We start from the raw sequence: 17,208 nt of genomic DNA, 5'->3' as shown, positions 1-17,208 counted from the left end.
ACAGAACAGATTTGATTCCTGTTGGAACCCATTCAGGCTCTGGCTAAATATCTTCAAAAAGCTGGTTCACTGGCATGTTTCAGCTTCTTCCTGTTCTTCAGGCAAGACTGCTCTGCTTTAAATACTATTACTCTTTTCCTAACTATCCTAATGTGAGAGAATTGTGAACTCGGATCAGACAGATCAGACTTCAACTCCTCGCCAAAGATTTCCAAAATGTCTTTTGGCTCCACCCAACAATGACAGCATCTCCCCAAGCTGAAAAACAATTGAAAGCACATTACCTTCCTAGGGACCTTCCCCAGTCAAACCACATTGCATTAGCCTAGAAAACTACATTGCACTGGTCAATTTCACCCTCTGTCATCTAAAACCTGCCAGGCCCTGCATAACAAAATCCTTTTAAAAACATGACACTGCAGTCAAGCACAATATTACTCCAGGCTTTTAACCCTTAAATTGCCCCAATAGTTCAACGCCAATGGGCTGGATTCTTCTGCAATCGGCGGGATGGACTGACGCCGGCGCCAAGAACGGCGCAAACCACTCTGGCTCGGGCCATCCGCAAGTTGCGGAATCCTCCGCACTTCCGGGGCTAGGCCGGCGCCAGAGGGGTTTGCGCCACGGCAACCGGCGGCGAAGGGCCACCGTGGTCCCGCGTGTTCTTGTGCATGCGCAGGGGGTTTCTTCTCCACACCGGTCATGGCGGAGCCCTACAGAGGCCGGCGCAGAAGGAAGAAGTGCCCCCACGGCACAGGCCCGCCCGCAGATCGGTGGGCCCCAATTGCGGGCCAGGCCGCCGTGGCCACACCCCCCCCCCCCCCCCCCCCCCGGGGCCACACCAGCCAGCCTCCCAGCCAGGTCCCGCTGTGTGGGACCATGTACATTTTACGCCGGCGGGACTGGCCAGGAATTGAAGGCCGCTCGGCCCATCGGGGCACGGATAATTGCCGGGGGGCCGCTGCTAATGGCCCCCAACTGGTGTGGCATAAACCCCGCCCCCACCCGTAAACCGGCGCAGGAGAATACGGCAGCCGGTGTCGGAGCGGCGTGGTGGGATTCTCCAACCCGGCGGGGGGTCGGAGAATCCCACCCAATATTCTTAAGATCCTCCATTCATCACACACTTAAATTTGTTGCCCAAATTCTCCTGTCCAACCAAATCGCCACAACCCCCCCCCCCCCCCCCCCCCCCCACCCCCGCCACCACTACCACCACCAACTTTCATTGTTTTAACTGTCTCCATTAAGGTGGTGCTGAAGACGCATACAATCTATATATCAGTAATTTTGCGCTCCCCCAAGCCACGAGCTGCCCTTAAACAGCAGAAATGGTGATGGCAGCTCACATTCTATACTTAACTAGGACCTGATCAGGAAAATCCAGTTAACCTCCTGTTAACTTCATCAGGTGGGTGGAACATATGCATGGCCTGCATCTTATAATCTTAAAGGAGACATTTTCATTTTGGCAGAAGAATTAATGATTTTGCATTGAATCATCATTATAAAACAATACATTGGTGAAGAAAATCAATAGGAAACGGTACTGGGTAAACTAATAGAGCTAAAAGCAGGCAGTCCCGTGGACCTGATGGCCTGTATCCAAGAGTATTAAATGTCAAGGCTGCAGAAGTTGTAGATGAGTGGATGCATTAAATGTGACCTTTCAATCCTGGATTCTGGAAAGGTCCGAGCATTTGATAAGGTGCAACGTCAAAGGTTACAACAAAATAAGAGCTCATGGTGTAGGGGGAACCATATCAGCATGTATAGAGGATTGGTTAACCAACAAGAAGCAGAATCTTTTTCGGGTTGGCAGCATGTGACCATTGCAATGCCTGGGGATGAATGCTGGGGCTTCAATTATTTGCAACCCACATCAATGACATGGTTCAGTCTTTTCAACCAGAGATAGGTAGGAATGTAAGTTGTCATGAGAACATAAGTGTCTACAGAGGGATATATAAATAGGTTAAGTAAGTGGGCAAACATTTTGCAGATGGGAGTATAAAATGGGGAAATGCGAGGTTGTCCACTTTGGCAAGAAGAATAGAAAAGCAGAAAAGATTTGAATGAAGAGAGACTGCAGAACTCTCCAGTACAAAGGGGTCTAGGTGTCCTGGTACATGAATTACTGAAACTTAATGTGCAGGTACAGCCGGTGGGAAGGCAAATAGAATGTTGTTGTTTATTGCAACGATAATGGAATATAAAAACATGGGCGTGTTGTTGCAGCTGTACAGGACATTGGTGAGACCACATCTGGAGTATTGTCTACAGTTTTGGCCTCCTTACTTAAGAAAGGATAAAATTGCATTTGAAGCAGTTCAGAGAAGGTTCGCTCAATCCCTTCAGATTAGGAATTAGTTATGAGGAAAGGTTGAACAGGTTGGACCTATACCCATTGGAATTTAGAAAAATGAGAGGTGATCTTATTGAAGCATACAAGATCCTGAGGGAACTTGACATGGAAGATGTTTCCATTTATGGATGAGACTAGAATTCGGGAATATGGTTCAAAGATAAGAGGTTTCCCATTTAGGTCAGAAATGAGAAGAAATGAGAGGATTATTAGCGTGTGGAATTTGTTTCCTTGAAGAGCAGCGAAGGCTGGGTCATTGAATTTATTCATGGCCGAGTTAGATAGATTTATGGCTGACAAAAAAGTTACGGGATCAAGCAGGAAAGTGGAGTTGAGACCACGTTCATATCAGATATGATCTTATCAAATGGCAGAGCAGGCTCGAGGGGCTGGAACTTGTTTGTACCAACGTCCAGTTCTGATGAATGGTTAGCACCCTGAAACATTTACTCTCCTGTTTCACCATCCATAGATGATGCTCGACCTGTTGAGTATCTGCAGCATTAGAGTTACATTGGAGTGTTACATTTTTCCTCAAATTATTTGCCAAGAAGATTGACGGGTTTGCTTACCAAGACTGGGTTGGAGTTTCGGGTGAGAACATTTTGTATCTATGCAAGAAGAATAGTTTTAGTTCCTCATTTGTCCTTAAGTTCTCTGATGGAAGGTTGGCCCATTTCTACAGGCTTTGGGTGGGAAGGATTCTGGAATAGGCTGCAGGACTGGGGTGCACCAAAACACGTCCAAGTAACGTGAGGGTTCTGCCCAATTCGGAGAGTTTCCAGTCTCTGACCCCAGATCAGCTAATTCTAAAGTGTGGGTCTTCCCAAACACCAGACGGTTTCTCCTCGTCCCTGGTGGGCTGGCCCATTGTTCAATATCCAACCGCGAAAGTGGGGAGCAATATAAATTCTGGCCTTGCCATGGCAAAGTGACATCGTGCAAATCTGGATTATAAAATGGGTGGCATGATAGCACAGTGGTTAGCACTGTTGCTTCACAGCTTGGGTCACTGTCTGTGAGGAGTCTGCACATACTCCCTGTGTCTGCGTGGGTTTCCTCCGAGTGCTCCGGTTTCCTCCCACAAGTCCCGAAAGACATGCATTTAGCTAATTTGGACATTCTGAATTCTCCTTCTGTGCACCTGAACAGGCGCCGGAGTGTGGCGACTAGGGGCTTTTCACAGTAACTTCATTGCAATGTTAATGTCAGCCCACTTGTGACACTGTTGCTTCACAGCTCCAGGGTCCCAGGTTTGATTCCCGGCTTGAGTCACTGTTTGTGAGGAGTCTGCACGTTCTCCCTGTGTCTGCGTGGGTTTCCTCCGAGTGTTCTGCTTTCCTCCCACAAGTCCCGGAAGACATGCTGTTAGCTAACTTGGACATTCTGAATTCTTCCTCCGTGTGCCCGAACAGGCGCCGGAGTGTGGCGACTAGGGGCTTTCCCCAGTAACTTCATTGTAGTATTATTGTAAGCCCACTTGTGACACTCATATATATTATTATTACTATAAAGATTCTCCCCAGATTAAGAGACTCTGCCCACAGAGGCAGACCCAGGTGTCACATTACGATAGGTAAAATGCTGCCCACAATATTTCCTTCATTTATGAACCTTCACATTGAGAAACGTAGACTTAAAAAATAACTGAAAACAATTGAAACTTTAATGGACACGCTTTTACATTGCATACATTTTGAATGAAAATATTGTATTTAATATGCAAATGGTGATAATGCTTCTATCGAAAACTTAAATTCGTGATAATTTCATTAAATGGCACCTTGATGTGCTTTTATGAAGTTTTAGAGATAAAAGGCTTTTGTTTGAGGGCAACTCAGTGGGCGTCAGAGTAGCACAATGGTTAGCACTGTTGCTTCACAGCACCAGGGTCCCGGGTTCGATTCCCGCTTGGGTCACTGTCTGTGCGGAGTCTGCATGGGTTTTCTCCGGGTGCTCCAGTTTTCCCCCACAAGTCCCGAAAGACGTGCTTCTTAGGTGAATTGAATTCTCCCTCAATGTACCCGAACAGGTGCCGTAGTGTGGCCACTGGGGGATTTTCACAGTGACTTCATTGCGGTGTTAATGTAAGCCTACTTGTAACACTAATAATAAAGATTATTGAAGAAGAATATCGGAGATATGCCTCAAGATTTTTATAGTATAAAGGTGTGCCGTGACAGATAAAAGGTTGGGAACCACTGGCTTAATCAATGTCATCAAAAACCAATTAAATTTGAATTCACTGCACCTCTCTGAGCTTGACACCAATTACATTTTATTCTCTGAAAACAACAGCTTTATCTTAGTCTCTGAATCACACACTCGACACTGCATTATATAATGCTCCTCTGTTTATTCAAGTATATCATCTGGCTTCTCATGAGCAGCCGGTTGAGACATCTCCTTGGATTTACAAACTGATCTCTCGTGGTGTTGCACATGGTGAGTGGGTGATCTAGGAGTGTTATGCTGTGTAACATGCAATGTATTACCAAGACCATTATTAACTATGACAGACTAAGTCATGGGAGTCGACAAAATATTCTAAAACTAAGGTAGAAAGGTGCTATTTGGCAGCACCTAGTGGGGGAATTTGTCCTTTGGAGCACTTGGGGCACGTGTGCAATTTGGAAGATCTGGTGTGGAGTTACTGATATCTGGCAATGTGGAGATGGGCATCCTAAACTGTGGAGAATTGAAATCCTGGGGTTTAGTAGTATGGGAGTGGGATCTTGGATTCTGTAACATTTGGATGGAGTTCTGCACCTTTTTAGAATGGAAGTGCTAAGATATGGGCCGGGATTCTCGCACCCCGGGGCCGGGTCGGAGAATCGCCGGGCGCGATTCGCGCGGCGCCGCCCTGACGCCGGTCCACCGATTCTCCGTCACCGGAGAATCGGCACCGGCGCGATCAGCGCACTGCCGGTCAGGGGCCGCTCTACGCACCCCCACCCCCAGCAATTCTCCGCCCGGGATGGGCTAAGTGGCCACCAAGAAAGCCTAAGTCCCCCCGGCGCCGTTCACATGTGGTCTTACCCAGCGGGACCTCGGCGTCCATCCTGCAGGTGGCGGCCTGGTGGGGGGAAGGGGGGGGGCTCCACCGTGGCCTGGCTCGCAGTACGCATTCGCGATGGCCACAGTGTGCATGCGCAGACCCGCGGCGCACGTGTGACGCCGGTATCAGCAGCTGGAGCGGCGTGAGTCACTCCAGTGCCATACTGGCCCCCTGTGCGGCAGAGGATCGTGACACTTAGCGGTCTGATGACGCCGTCGTTAAACTCTCCGGTTTTTACGACGGTGTCAACACTGCCATCAGAAGGGAGAATCCCGCCCATGGTGCTTTGTCACAATTGTTCTTGAGTTTGTAAGTGGTTTTGTGCTGGATGGGATGGCACCTAGGGATTTAACTGAACTGAATTTGCAGCACTAGAGTTTCGCAGAACATGAATCCTAATGTGATTATGAGCAAGATGAATGATATTGTGATAGATGGAAGGAAATTTTCCAGCTAAAGGTAGACAAATTCCTGAAGGGAAGAAATTGAAACGGCTCAAATAATTATAGTTCAGGGCAGTCTTGAGTGTGGGTGTCTGTGCTGGAGGACTGGAGAGTGGCCAGTGTCGATTTTTATTGAAAAAAGAACAGAAAACATGTTAATCTGGGCAATTACAGGCTAGTTTGCTTAATAAATGTGGCAGGAAATATTTTGAAGCCTTCGATTAATGGTGAAATTACCACATATCTGGATAAAGAAAAAATAGTTTTAAGCAGTCGACATTGATTTCAAAAGAGACCATCATCACAATTATTGAGGATGTAACAGGTATGGTCGATTCGAGAAATATAGTGGATGTAGGATGGTCATTGACAACGTTACCCAATGGAGATTATTACGGAAGCTTAAGGAAAATGGAATTCAAGGGAATTTGGAAACTGGATTAAAACTTAGCAAGAAGGGGGAAAAGCCACAGAAATAAGAGATGGGCAATAAAAGCTGCCCTAGCTTGCGACATCCACACCTTGTGAAAGAGTAAATCAAAAACATTGAGGGCTATTTATCAGAGTGGTTGGAAGAGGGTAGTATTACTCTGGGGCTCCTTCTGTTCACTGTGTATATCAATATTTTAAAATTGGATATTAGGGCAGCGCAGTGGTTAGCACTGCTGCCTCATGGCGCCGAGAATCCGGTTTAGATTCCAGCCCCTTGACATTCTCCACTTGTCTGCGTGGGTCTCACCCCCACAACACAAAAAGCTTTGCAGGGTAGTGGATTTGCCACGCTACGTTGCCCCTTAATTGGAAAAAAAGAATTGGGTACTTTAAATTTTTTTTAAATGGACATTATCAGAATGATTGCAGCAGAGAAGGAGGCCTGTTGTGTCTGTGCCAGTTCTCTGTGCCTGTTGTGTCTGTGCCTGTTGTGTCTGTGCCTGTTGTGTCTGTGCCTGTTGTGTCTGTGCCTGTTGTGTCTATGCCTGTTGTGTCTGTGCCAGTTCTCTGCGAGAACAATTCACCTAGTGCCGCTCACCTGCCTTTTCCCCATAACCCTGCATTTTTTGTCCTCTTGAGATAATGATCCACTTCTCTTTAAAAGCCATTATTGAATCTGCTTTCGCCACATTTTCAGGCAGTACATTCCAGATCCAACCACTCGCTGCTTATATAGCCCTCGAGGAAATTATATTGAAATTTGCAGATGAAACCAAAATAGGAGTTTCAGTTAATTCTTTAGAAGACTAACGTAAACTACAAAGTCATATTGATAAGAGGGGAGGAAATTGCTTAAAAAGAAGCAGGTGGAATTCATTGTCGCTAAGGGTGAAGTAATGCATTTTAGTTTTAAAAGAAAGTAGTATTTGTGCTCTAAATGGAAGGAGGCCTGCTCCTGTTACAGTGCAGAGGACCTTGAGGGAACAGGTTCAAAGGGCATTAAATACAGCACTATAATGAAAGCAGAAAGTGTTGGAATACTCCGATCAATGAGCTTTCATCAGAACTTTAACTCTGTTTCTCTCTCCACAGATGTTGCCTGACCTGCTGAGTATTTCCAGCATTTTCTGTTTTATTTCAGATTTTCAGCATCTACAGTATTTTGCTTTTGTATTAAACACAGCAGCTTGAATGTCAATTCAAGCTGTTTCTCAAAAAGTCGTGATGCTTGTTTTCACAGATGGTGTTAGTGGATTTGTTCAAAATCTAATGTGAACTGTTCACCATCTTGAATAATGAGTAACCAGTGGAATAGGATGCTGGTTGCCATCAAGCACAGTATGATAGTTCTGGGAGATGAATGATGTATTTCCCGGTTGTCTATTCATAACGATATCTGTGCATTTTGCTGAATAAAGAGCTTGGGTGTTGCTCCTTAAGAAGGGGTGAAAAAAACTGTCCGTCTTCAATCCCCTTCAAAGTGCCAGTGCAGGTTAACCCTGGGTGTAATAGGGTAGTACGAGTTCTCTTTCATAGTTGGAAGTTATTGGGCATGCAAAAGATGAATTGTCTTTAGCCTGTGTACGATCCAGAGGGAAAAAGCAAAATGGTTGGATGGTTGGATGGATGGAGAGAGGGAGGGAGGGCTTCAAACACTTCAACTTGCTGCTTAGTTGCCTGCAGAGGAAATCAGTTTTGTGGTGAATATGTTTGTTTGCCAAAGGCATTTTCATAAGCAGCCATATTAAACAGTTGTTTATCAGTAAACCTGGTAATTGTCATTGGACTTGGATTTTGAGCATCAAAGGCAACTGTCATGTATAGCTCCTTCTACTACTTTGAAGGCAGGAATTAATCATGTAGCTGATGATGAAAATCTTCAGGCTAGGAATAACAACAGTTGGAGGCTGATTGTATAAACACACGCACATTTATCAATGGTCAATGCCTACCTTGACTGAGCTGTAGAGAAGTGAGTAGTTCCTTCAACTTTGTACCTCCAACTCCTGGAACTTAATGGGTTAATATCTGTGTTCAAACATGATCGACAGAATGGTGGCAGTGCACATCACTCCATAAAATGTGTGGGTTGTGCTCTCCTTGGACAAATTCCTGAAACTTACTGTCCATCTAGTGAGGGCATAAACTCAAACTACGTAGTTCTCTTATAACCAACTACTGTCTATAACCACCAACTGGTGTCTATAACCAACCAGTGTCCATTATCCTTAGTGGTGGAGGAAATAGGTTGGATCATTTTGAGATCAGATTGACTGCAAGATAACACACTTGAGGATCTGTGGATGGTAGGTTGGAACTGAATGCATCCCTTGTGGAAGATGGCATTAAGATTTATAGGTGAGATGGGGATACCATTGATATCAAGGGATCATATGACCACGTGTTCCACCAAGGGGTCTGTGTAAAACAGAATTGTGCAAGACCCAACTATCTGCAGCTGCTTCATCAGTTACCTACCCTCCATCATAAGATCAGAAGTGTTTTTTGTTTGCAGATGATTATAATCTGTTCCATTTGGAATTCCTCTAATGATGAGGCAGTCCATGCTCACATGTAGCAACACTAAATAACACCCAGGCTTGGACTTGTAAGTGGCAAGTAGCTGTCAGGTCACACAAGTGTGAGACAGTGATCATCTGTAACATAAGATCGTAACTCCACCACATTTTGAATGACATTACTGAAAACCCCAAAATCAACATCCTGGGGTTGCCATTGACCAGAAATCCAACTGGACCAGCTACATTGTGTCTGCATTGTATACTATCTACTTAAACTACAACAGTAACTTACCAAGGCTTCTTCAACAGCACCTCCCAAATTTGTGACCTTTACCACTTACAGGACAGAATTTGTGGTATGGAACCAAAGGTAATGGCATCAGGCCTCATGATAATTAATTGGAGGTAGTTTCCGCTCAGCCAATACTGGACTCAGTTTTTTTTAATGTTCAGAGGTCATTATTGCATCTAATGTGCTTGTTTCTACTCATCAACTTTTACACATCTATTTTAAACACATCTCGGTCTAAGTTACATTACTTTAGCCATTGGCTGCACTGCTTGCAATCCACTATTATGCTTGCTGCATATATTCTCATTATTTTCCCAACAAATTGTGTTGTAAATTTACAGCTGGAGAACTGGGGAGCACAACAGCCTAACTTTGGATGTTCAGGACGAGCATTGTCATTGGAGTGAATTACAGGCCATATTGTTTAGGAGCAAACATGAACATAGTAACAAACACAACTTCTAAAGAAAATCTTGCATTTTTATTGAGACAGAAATGTGTGGTCCATAGGATTTCTCAAATGTTCTAGCCCAAGGTCTGTTGCTTGCTATATAGACAGTACAGTATATTAATTCTTTTGCATCATGTTTATCACCGATGCTGTTGTAAGAGATTTAGCAAAAACAAATTACACTATTTCCTCTATTACTTAGAAGCCCTGTGGAGCTGTGAAACACACACACTCTATCACATTACTTGTTACTAATGCCTTTTTCTATTATCTCATTGGATTGTTCTTTTACTAGTTATCTGAGTATCTATTTTCAGTAGATGGCACCCTGCTTTCTACAGTGCAAAACTGTACAGAAGCAAATGAAGCAGCTGGTATGTAATTACATGTTATGAAGAGACATGTTATTTAAAAATATAAAACAAGAATTGCTGCTAAGTTGAATAGAAAGGGCTACATACTCACAGATTATAATCTGCAGTTCGTAAAAGTTACATTAATATATCTGAGATTGTTGATGATGAAAAAGTGATTTTCCATAACATTGTCACTTATTTAGAGATCTTTATTTTCAAGGCAGTTAATAAAATTACATGAAGTAGACCTATTTAACAACCATCGCATATAGTTCCCTTCTGTGTGCTTTCAGTTTGCTAATGTATCACATCAGCTATCTGTTCCAAAGTTCCTTCCTGTTATTTGTGCGCCATGGAGCAAAACATTCTATTCTTTTCTTGCAAAATACTTATGCTGTTTAGACATAAAGGAAGATTATCATTTTGCATGAAGTTATTCAAAGCAATCTGGTATTGAGTTGTCTAGGTCAAAGTACAAGTGTCACAATATTTTTTATGACTTATTTGTGTTATTCAAAATTTTAAATGACTCAACTGTAAAACATACTTCAAGACTGGCATATTGCCTTTCTGCTAATTAAGTGGCCTGATTATGTTAACATTTTTAGAAGTTCACTCAGTTGATCCATTTTGTGTTCCAGTTGAGCTTCTATAATTTACACAGGAATTGACATATTATTGATTTAGTTTGCCAATTACCTTCCTTATTTTCCTGAAGACATTTACATACTTACTGTACACGGTTACCAGGTCCTGGGAATCCAGTGGTACGTCACTAATTGGCCATTAATTGCATATTAGTTTTAAAGCTAAAGTTTTAAAGAGTTCATTGTCCAGCTACAAGGGCCATAGCAGCTGAGCCAGTTCAGTCCTTCCCTTCCATCCACACATGTGCATTTCCAGCAGGAGTCACTAGATAACAGGTGCTATGGCCAACTTTGCCCTCCCTAATGTCCCTAAACAAGTTCACTAGACATTGGATGGGAATTTGAATGTCAATCTAGTTTCTGGCCTTCTTTGGCATGGTGGATGACAGAATGGAAAAATTGTTTGCCATTATGCTTGCTGCAAGTTTATCTTTAAATCAGTTTTTATGTATCTGTTGACTTGAATTAACTGAGATGTTATTAGGGACCCACGTTGTATTGCCGGCTTGCACCTCTTAAATGCATGTATGGAGCACTGCTATTTGGAGTCCCACTTGGGACAGTTTATTACTGTCAATCTCTTCTCAGTTGGTAAAAATTAAATGGTGAGCCATTGTACCCAGAATTATGTTTCAAAAATATATCGTTAAGTTTTAAAAAGCAGACATCACACCAGGAATCATTACACTGCCACTGGTATAAAATGAAACAAAGCGCTGGCATTTCCTCCAGTAGCAGCCTGCACTGGCAGCTTTATACTGTTTTGGCACTATGTGCAGAAAATGTTGGTCTAGCACCAATGCCAAAGATAAGGTACAAAGACAGCTTAAGTCAGTGAACATTTAGAAGTAGTCTGCAACACAAAATCCCCTTATAAATTGCACCCTCCTGGGAGCAGTTACAATCTGAGTTTTATATTCTGTCAAGTACAGTATTTAGCAAATACATATGTTTCAGTAGCTTTAGATAAATGTTCTGTCTGCACCTAAGCAGATTTAATGTGCAATTTACACCAACTGCTGGTTACATACATCAAGCAAAATGTTTATTAACAACAGGAAGTGGTGCTATTACACTTAAAATTAGGATATTAATATGCGTTGATGCTGACCCAGCTATGCAGTTAGAATTTATGCACTCTGCTGCATAGCAAGTTTAAAGAATAGTTCAGATCAGTACACAAGCTGTCACATGGTGACTACATTTTTACTTTTCTGACCCAATACATCAGTTATGCGTGACATCAAGTAAAATGTGCTGTGTATCAACTATTTTAATAATTGCATGCTCTGTAGCCTTCGCACACACTCAAATCATTGTGATACATAAAAATGAAATTGTGTATTTGAGATGTATAAAAATTGACGAAAGAAATCTCTGGACGTTATGAAAGTGAGAAACTGCGTTACTGTTGAATAATAGTGTGCTGCTCTTATTGAGTGTTTTTCTAATGCAAATTAACTGGTGAATCATTTTAATCAATTTGAGAAACTATCTTTTGGACATACGTGTGTGCATGTATTGTTGTTGAGTCATTGTTTTAGAAAAACAATTGTGTAAAATGGGTATTTTGAGCTGATTTCCTACACAGTACTGAGGTAGATAAAAAGGTTGATCAGAATATATTTTTCTAGACTGCCATAAGGGCTGATTATTCTGCTAAAGCTGTTGCATTATAATCTGACTTTTATAGACATATGGTGTGTTTTCCATTTACACAGCACGTTCAGTAATGAAAAATGTCTCCTCTCTCCTGCAGCCTGTGTGGAATCCATACCACAATAAAGAGGGTGAATTACTGCATCAAGCATCCAAAGACTCTGACCTGGACCTAAACTCCAAAATCTGTGAATTCTGTCAGACAGTCTTCCCAGCAGGCCCCACATCTAGGGAAGACTTCCTCAGGCATCTTAATTCACACTTTTGAGGAGGTTGTTAAAAATGGATCTTAATTCTTGTACATTTCCACATTGAGATGAAGAAACTTGCCTTGTGAACTTAACATGTATGCACGTTGTACAAAATAGTTCTTGTTAGTGTGGAATTGCAAATACCAAAAGGACATTTATGAACTGAAGACTGGCACAAAAATGTTTTTTTTTTTAATTTGAAGTGGGGAAAAATGTTTTTGAAGAAATATATTACGTAGTTATTCATTCTGACGAAAGTTAATTTGAAGCAAGTAGTCCAGCAGGTCATTTGTGTGACATGGAATTTGAATATTCTAATTTCAGGTCATCCAAATCAGTATTCGAAAATGAGCCGCTCATGAGTGGAGTTCTAGTATCAAAAGGCTGACGGATTAAATACAATAATTGTTATTACCCCTCAATCTTTTTACATTTTTTTCTGAAGAATTGTTGTGAGATTGCTTCTTTCTTTATTTGTTTTTACTTTTGTTGAAGTTTCCGATTACCGTGCACATTTTTCACCTTAATATCAGCATCAAAAAACTTCAATCTCTTCCACAACATGCTTTAACTGGAATGTCACAACTGAAACCATTAATGTACTGCTGTCACATTTTCATATCCTGCATTAATTTGAATTTTTTGATGAGTTAATAGAGAATTATGAAGAGTTTGTCTTTTGAGCTTGCTTCAAATATTAAATTATTGAGACTGTCAAAGTAATTCCTTTAAGCCATCAGAAAGAGATGTTTGCCACATTGCTTTAGGTTGCTGGATAGATGAATGCTAAATCACACACAATCAGAAGTATTGGCCAGGATTTTCCCACTTCTTTGGGATGCTGAACAGGACCAAATGTGGGTTCAGTCCGCACTCGGCGGGAACCAGACTGGCAGAACTATTTTCCTGGAGACAGCCTCATAATTGGCCACCCCCGTGCTTGCGCGGGCAAACTCCTGATGCTACCGATCCAGTCAGAGGGCTTGTAGCTCTGGACTGTCAGCAGCTTCACCAGGAAAGGTGGTCGCTGCTGAGGCTGGTGAGTAACCAGGAAGGAACCCTCAAAATAGAGGTACCCTCAAAGATGTGAAAACAATGAAACATTTTGGGGGGCGGGGAAGAGATGACAACCCCTCGAACCAGAGGGGAAACTCCTTCAGTTGTATTCTAAGGGCCATGGGTGAGGTGCCTTTTCTGCTTATGGCCCCCCATTTTGGGTGACATAATTTTAGGCTTTGATGCCCCCCACCCATCAGACTGCTGCAGGGAAGTCGCCTCCATGGACCTTCCCCATTTCACAAATGGGCACTCCACCGCTGTCAGAATACTGGCAGTGGCGCAGCACGGTGGCACAGGGGTTAGCATTGCTGCCTCACAGCACCGAGGTCCCAGGTTCGATCCCGGCTCTGGGTCACAGTCCGTGTGGAGTTTGCACATTCTCCCCGTGTTTGAGTGGGTTTCACCCCCACAACCCAAAGATGTGCAGGTTAGGTGTATTGGCCGCGCTAAATTGCCCCTTAATTGGAAAAAAAATAATTGGGTACTCTAAATTTTTTTTTTTTAAAGAATACTGGCAGTGTTGCACAATTGCCCCTATTTGGGGCATTTACTTAAATTGTCTGCCATCTCCATGCAGTTAGCAGGCGATCTGCTTCTTTGGTCAACCCTGGTTAACCTTTCCTGTGGTAGGAACGCACGTGGGCCTCCCAGAACAGCTACCAGTTATTTTCCTGGCCTTCATTCCTGCCACCACTGGGCAGGAAAAATCTAGCCAATTTTATCTGAAGTTCCAGTATGTAATGATGCCCGTTACAAACATCCTATACATTGGAAAATAGGATTGGAATCAAGCCTTCATATCTTAAGGTTTAAAAGCTGCCAAAATTAGCTTACCCTTGACTGTTCCACAAAACAGCATCCCAGATATGTCAATAGTTACTTGAGCTTATTAAATCACCACAAGCCCTTTGTAATTCCCATTTGCCTATGTCATAAGAGATGAAGTTAGATAAGGAAGTGCGTTAACTGAAGCAAGCAACATCTAGACTAAAGGTTTCCATTGCAAATTGAATCTTTGAGGAGAGTCCCTAGACTTGATCATTCTGTGACAAACTGGCTTCTTAAAATCTCACGCTCTCTCATATACCAATTGTGTGAACCAAAAATTACCTCAATTTGTTTAGTTTATCATTATGGAAGTCCACTTAGAAGACAGATCTATTAATATCAAACCAAGGTGATCAATTCAGTCCACATTGATACTTTTTCAAGATGTCAATCAACTGAAGGGGAAAGTGCTACAAATATAATCTCAAATTTTAATTTGTTTCTTGAAGAACAGGAGCCTAATTAGGTGTTACATCTCTTCTCTTAATGTCTAAATCATAATCAGCTAAACCTGAGGAGTGGCAATCACGGTCAGATTGCCACCCCACTCCTATTTTTTGCACAATGTTAGAGCTCTGCATTTCTGACCCATACTTCCGAACCAGGCCTCTTCAGAAATGCAAAGCAAGAGCATTCCTGCTGTTGGAATCCATACTCATGGTACAGAATCATCAGGGAAAGCCAGGCCTCACCCATTTTTTACAGCACTTGCTGCCTTATTCTGGTAAGTCTTTATTCACTTGGGGTGGCACGGCGGCGCAGTGGGTAGCACTGCTGCCTACGTTTCTGAGGACCCAGATTCGATCCAGACCCCGGGTCACTATTTGTGTGGACCTTGCACGTTTCCCCTTGTCTGCATGGGTCTCGCCCCCACAACCCAAAGATGTGCAGGTAGGTGGATTGACCACGCTAAATTCCTCCTTAATTGGAAAAGAATAATTGGGTACTCTCAATTTATTTTTGAAGAAGTCTTCATTCATTAACACACTGAAATGCGTTGGAGCATTTAAATAGAGTTTCAGTGTATTAGTGAATGAGTGAAAGTGACATAAGTAGGTAGGGTGATGAGGCCAGCTCAGCTTCGGTCTGGGGAAGTCGGAGGGTCGGGTGTGGGTGTTGGGATTCAGAGGGTCGGGATTCGGAGTGTTGAGCGAAGTCGAGGGGCCAGTGTCCAGTCTGGGCAGGGTGCAGGGTGAGTTTTATAGATACTCAGGAGTTCAACATGTTTTTATCAGTCTAAGATTTCTTGGGAACTTTCCAGGAAAGTAATTCGGAACCCTCAGAAATTTCCGACTTAACTCAGAGTTAGGGACATTTTCGGAAGGTCCTGGGGAAATAAGGAACTGCCCATCAGAAATGTAAACTTCATCGGTGGTGCAGTGGTTAGCACTGCTGCCTCACGGTGCTGCTTCACTGTCCGTGTGGAGTTTGCACATTTTCCCCGTGTTCGCGTGGGTCTCATCCCCACAACCCAAAGATGTGCAGGCTATGTGGATTGGCCACGCTAAATTGCCCCTTAATTGGAAAAATGAATTGGTACTCTAAATTTGTATAAAAAAGAAGTTGAAACTCCCTGAGTAATTCCTGCGGAGTCCATGTGTTGGGACCCCCAAGGGGTACCATAGCGCATCTTTCCGATACATCCAATCTCCGACCATCCAGAGACTGCAAGATCTGGGCCAATGTCTTTTTTTAAATGAGGATTTTGAAGGTCCTGATCTGCTTCTCTCTCTTATCAATTTAAGTCCAGTTGAATAAAATAGCAGCCTTAATTGGGAGCACCCTATGATGTTCATATATGTCTTCTATTTGTGCCTCAGATTTCACATACATAAGGATTAATCTATTTTAGTTTCCCAGATACCTGTAATATTTCCAGAATAATCATATGATTTATCCAGAATACCACAAATTTTCCTACAGAGCTACTACATTCAATCGCTTGCCTGAGATGTAAAAATGTGATCTAACCCACATGTGCCTCATTGTCCATTATATTGCACAATGTTTCCTTTTCATTTCCTGTTTATGTAATTAGATTATTTTAATGAAATGTACAAAAGTTGGAGTTGACTGGGTACAATACTGAGAATCGTGTCAGGGTTTAGACCTAAAGTTGGACTTTGAAAAGTTTTAATTCATTGACTACTATGAAATTGTCGTTGACTTAATAGACTGTCCATATCCATTGGATATTATGTACACTTTCTCCACTGTAAATCAGATTGCAGACATATGTGTGTAATCCTTAATATGTGTAAGTATTTTTACGTGTGAAAATTAACATTGTGTTTTAACAATAATTAAGTGAGGAAAAACCTGAAGATTGACATATTTTAACCATTATGGGATGTAAAATTAATTTTACATGCTTTTAAGTACAAATCTTTAAGTAAAAGAAAAATGTAAGTAAAAGCCTTGTTTACACAGATTCCTGCTTAATAAAGTGATGTCCAAGATGACTGTGTTGGAGTGTTTAAACTGCAGATAATGTAATTGATGCTTCATCTTTTCTCTGTTCTACTTATGTTTTGAAAACATTTTGCAAACTTGGATTGACATGAGAAATAAGAGAGTTTTCTATACTATACTTGAATCATGGATGGCTATTTTGTTAAAAAAATATAAATCGATGGAAAGGAAGTACTTCAAATTATATATTAATATTTCTTCTAGGTTTGTTCATTAAAAGTTGGAGTACAAATAATTGGGATTTTTATTGTGGCACATTTCAAATACAATTATGTACCTCAAAATTAAGTTGCTATTTAATAAAAGGGGTTACACACCTTCTCTCGAAATTAAAATGTTTATCCAGTAAGCATTTCTAGAAAAAATATCAATT

At 42.2% G+C, this 17,208-nt stretch overlaps 1 protein-coding gene across 1 annotated transcript in view; it reads left to right on the top strand.

Moving 5' to 3' along the window:
- tank (TRAF family member-associated NFKB activator) overlaps nt 1-16,822 on the top strand; it is a 165,860-nt gene extending 149,038 nt beyond the window's left edge. Inside the window, exon 9 of the mRNA XM_072474416.1 lies at nt 12,326-16,822. Within this exon, the coding sequence (XP_072330517.1) occupies nt 12,326-12,493 (168 nt within the window). The 3' untranslated portion in view covers nt 12,494-16,822. The remainder of the gene's footprint in view (nt 1-12,325) is intronic.
- Nucleotides 16,823-17,208: the final 386 nt, after the last annotated feature.

Source organism: Scyliorhinus torazame, chromosome 2 (genome assembly GCF_047496885.1).
Source record: "Scyliorhinus torazame isolate Kashiwa2021f chromosome 2, sScyTor2.1, whole genome shotgun sequence".
Classification (NCBI taxonomy): Eukaryota; Metazoa; Chordata; class Chondrichthyes; order Carcharhiniformes; family Scyliorhinidae; genus Scyliorhinus; species Scyliorhinus torazame.
The sequence above is the reverse complement of the archived record's forward strand: the minus strand, read 5'-3'. Positions and strand labels throughout refer to the sequence as shown.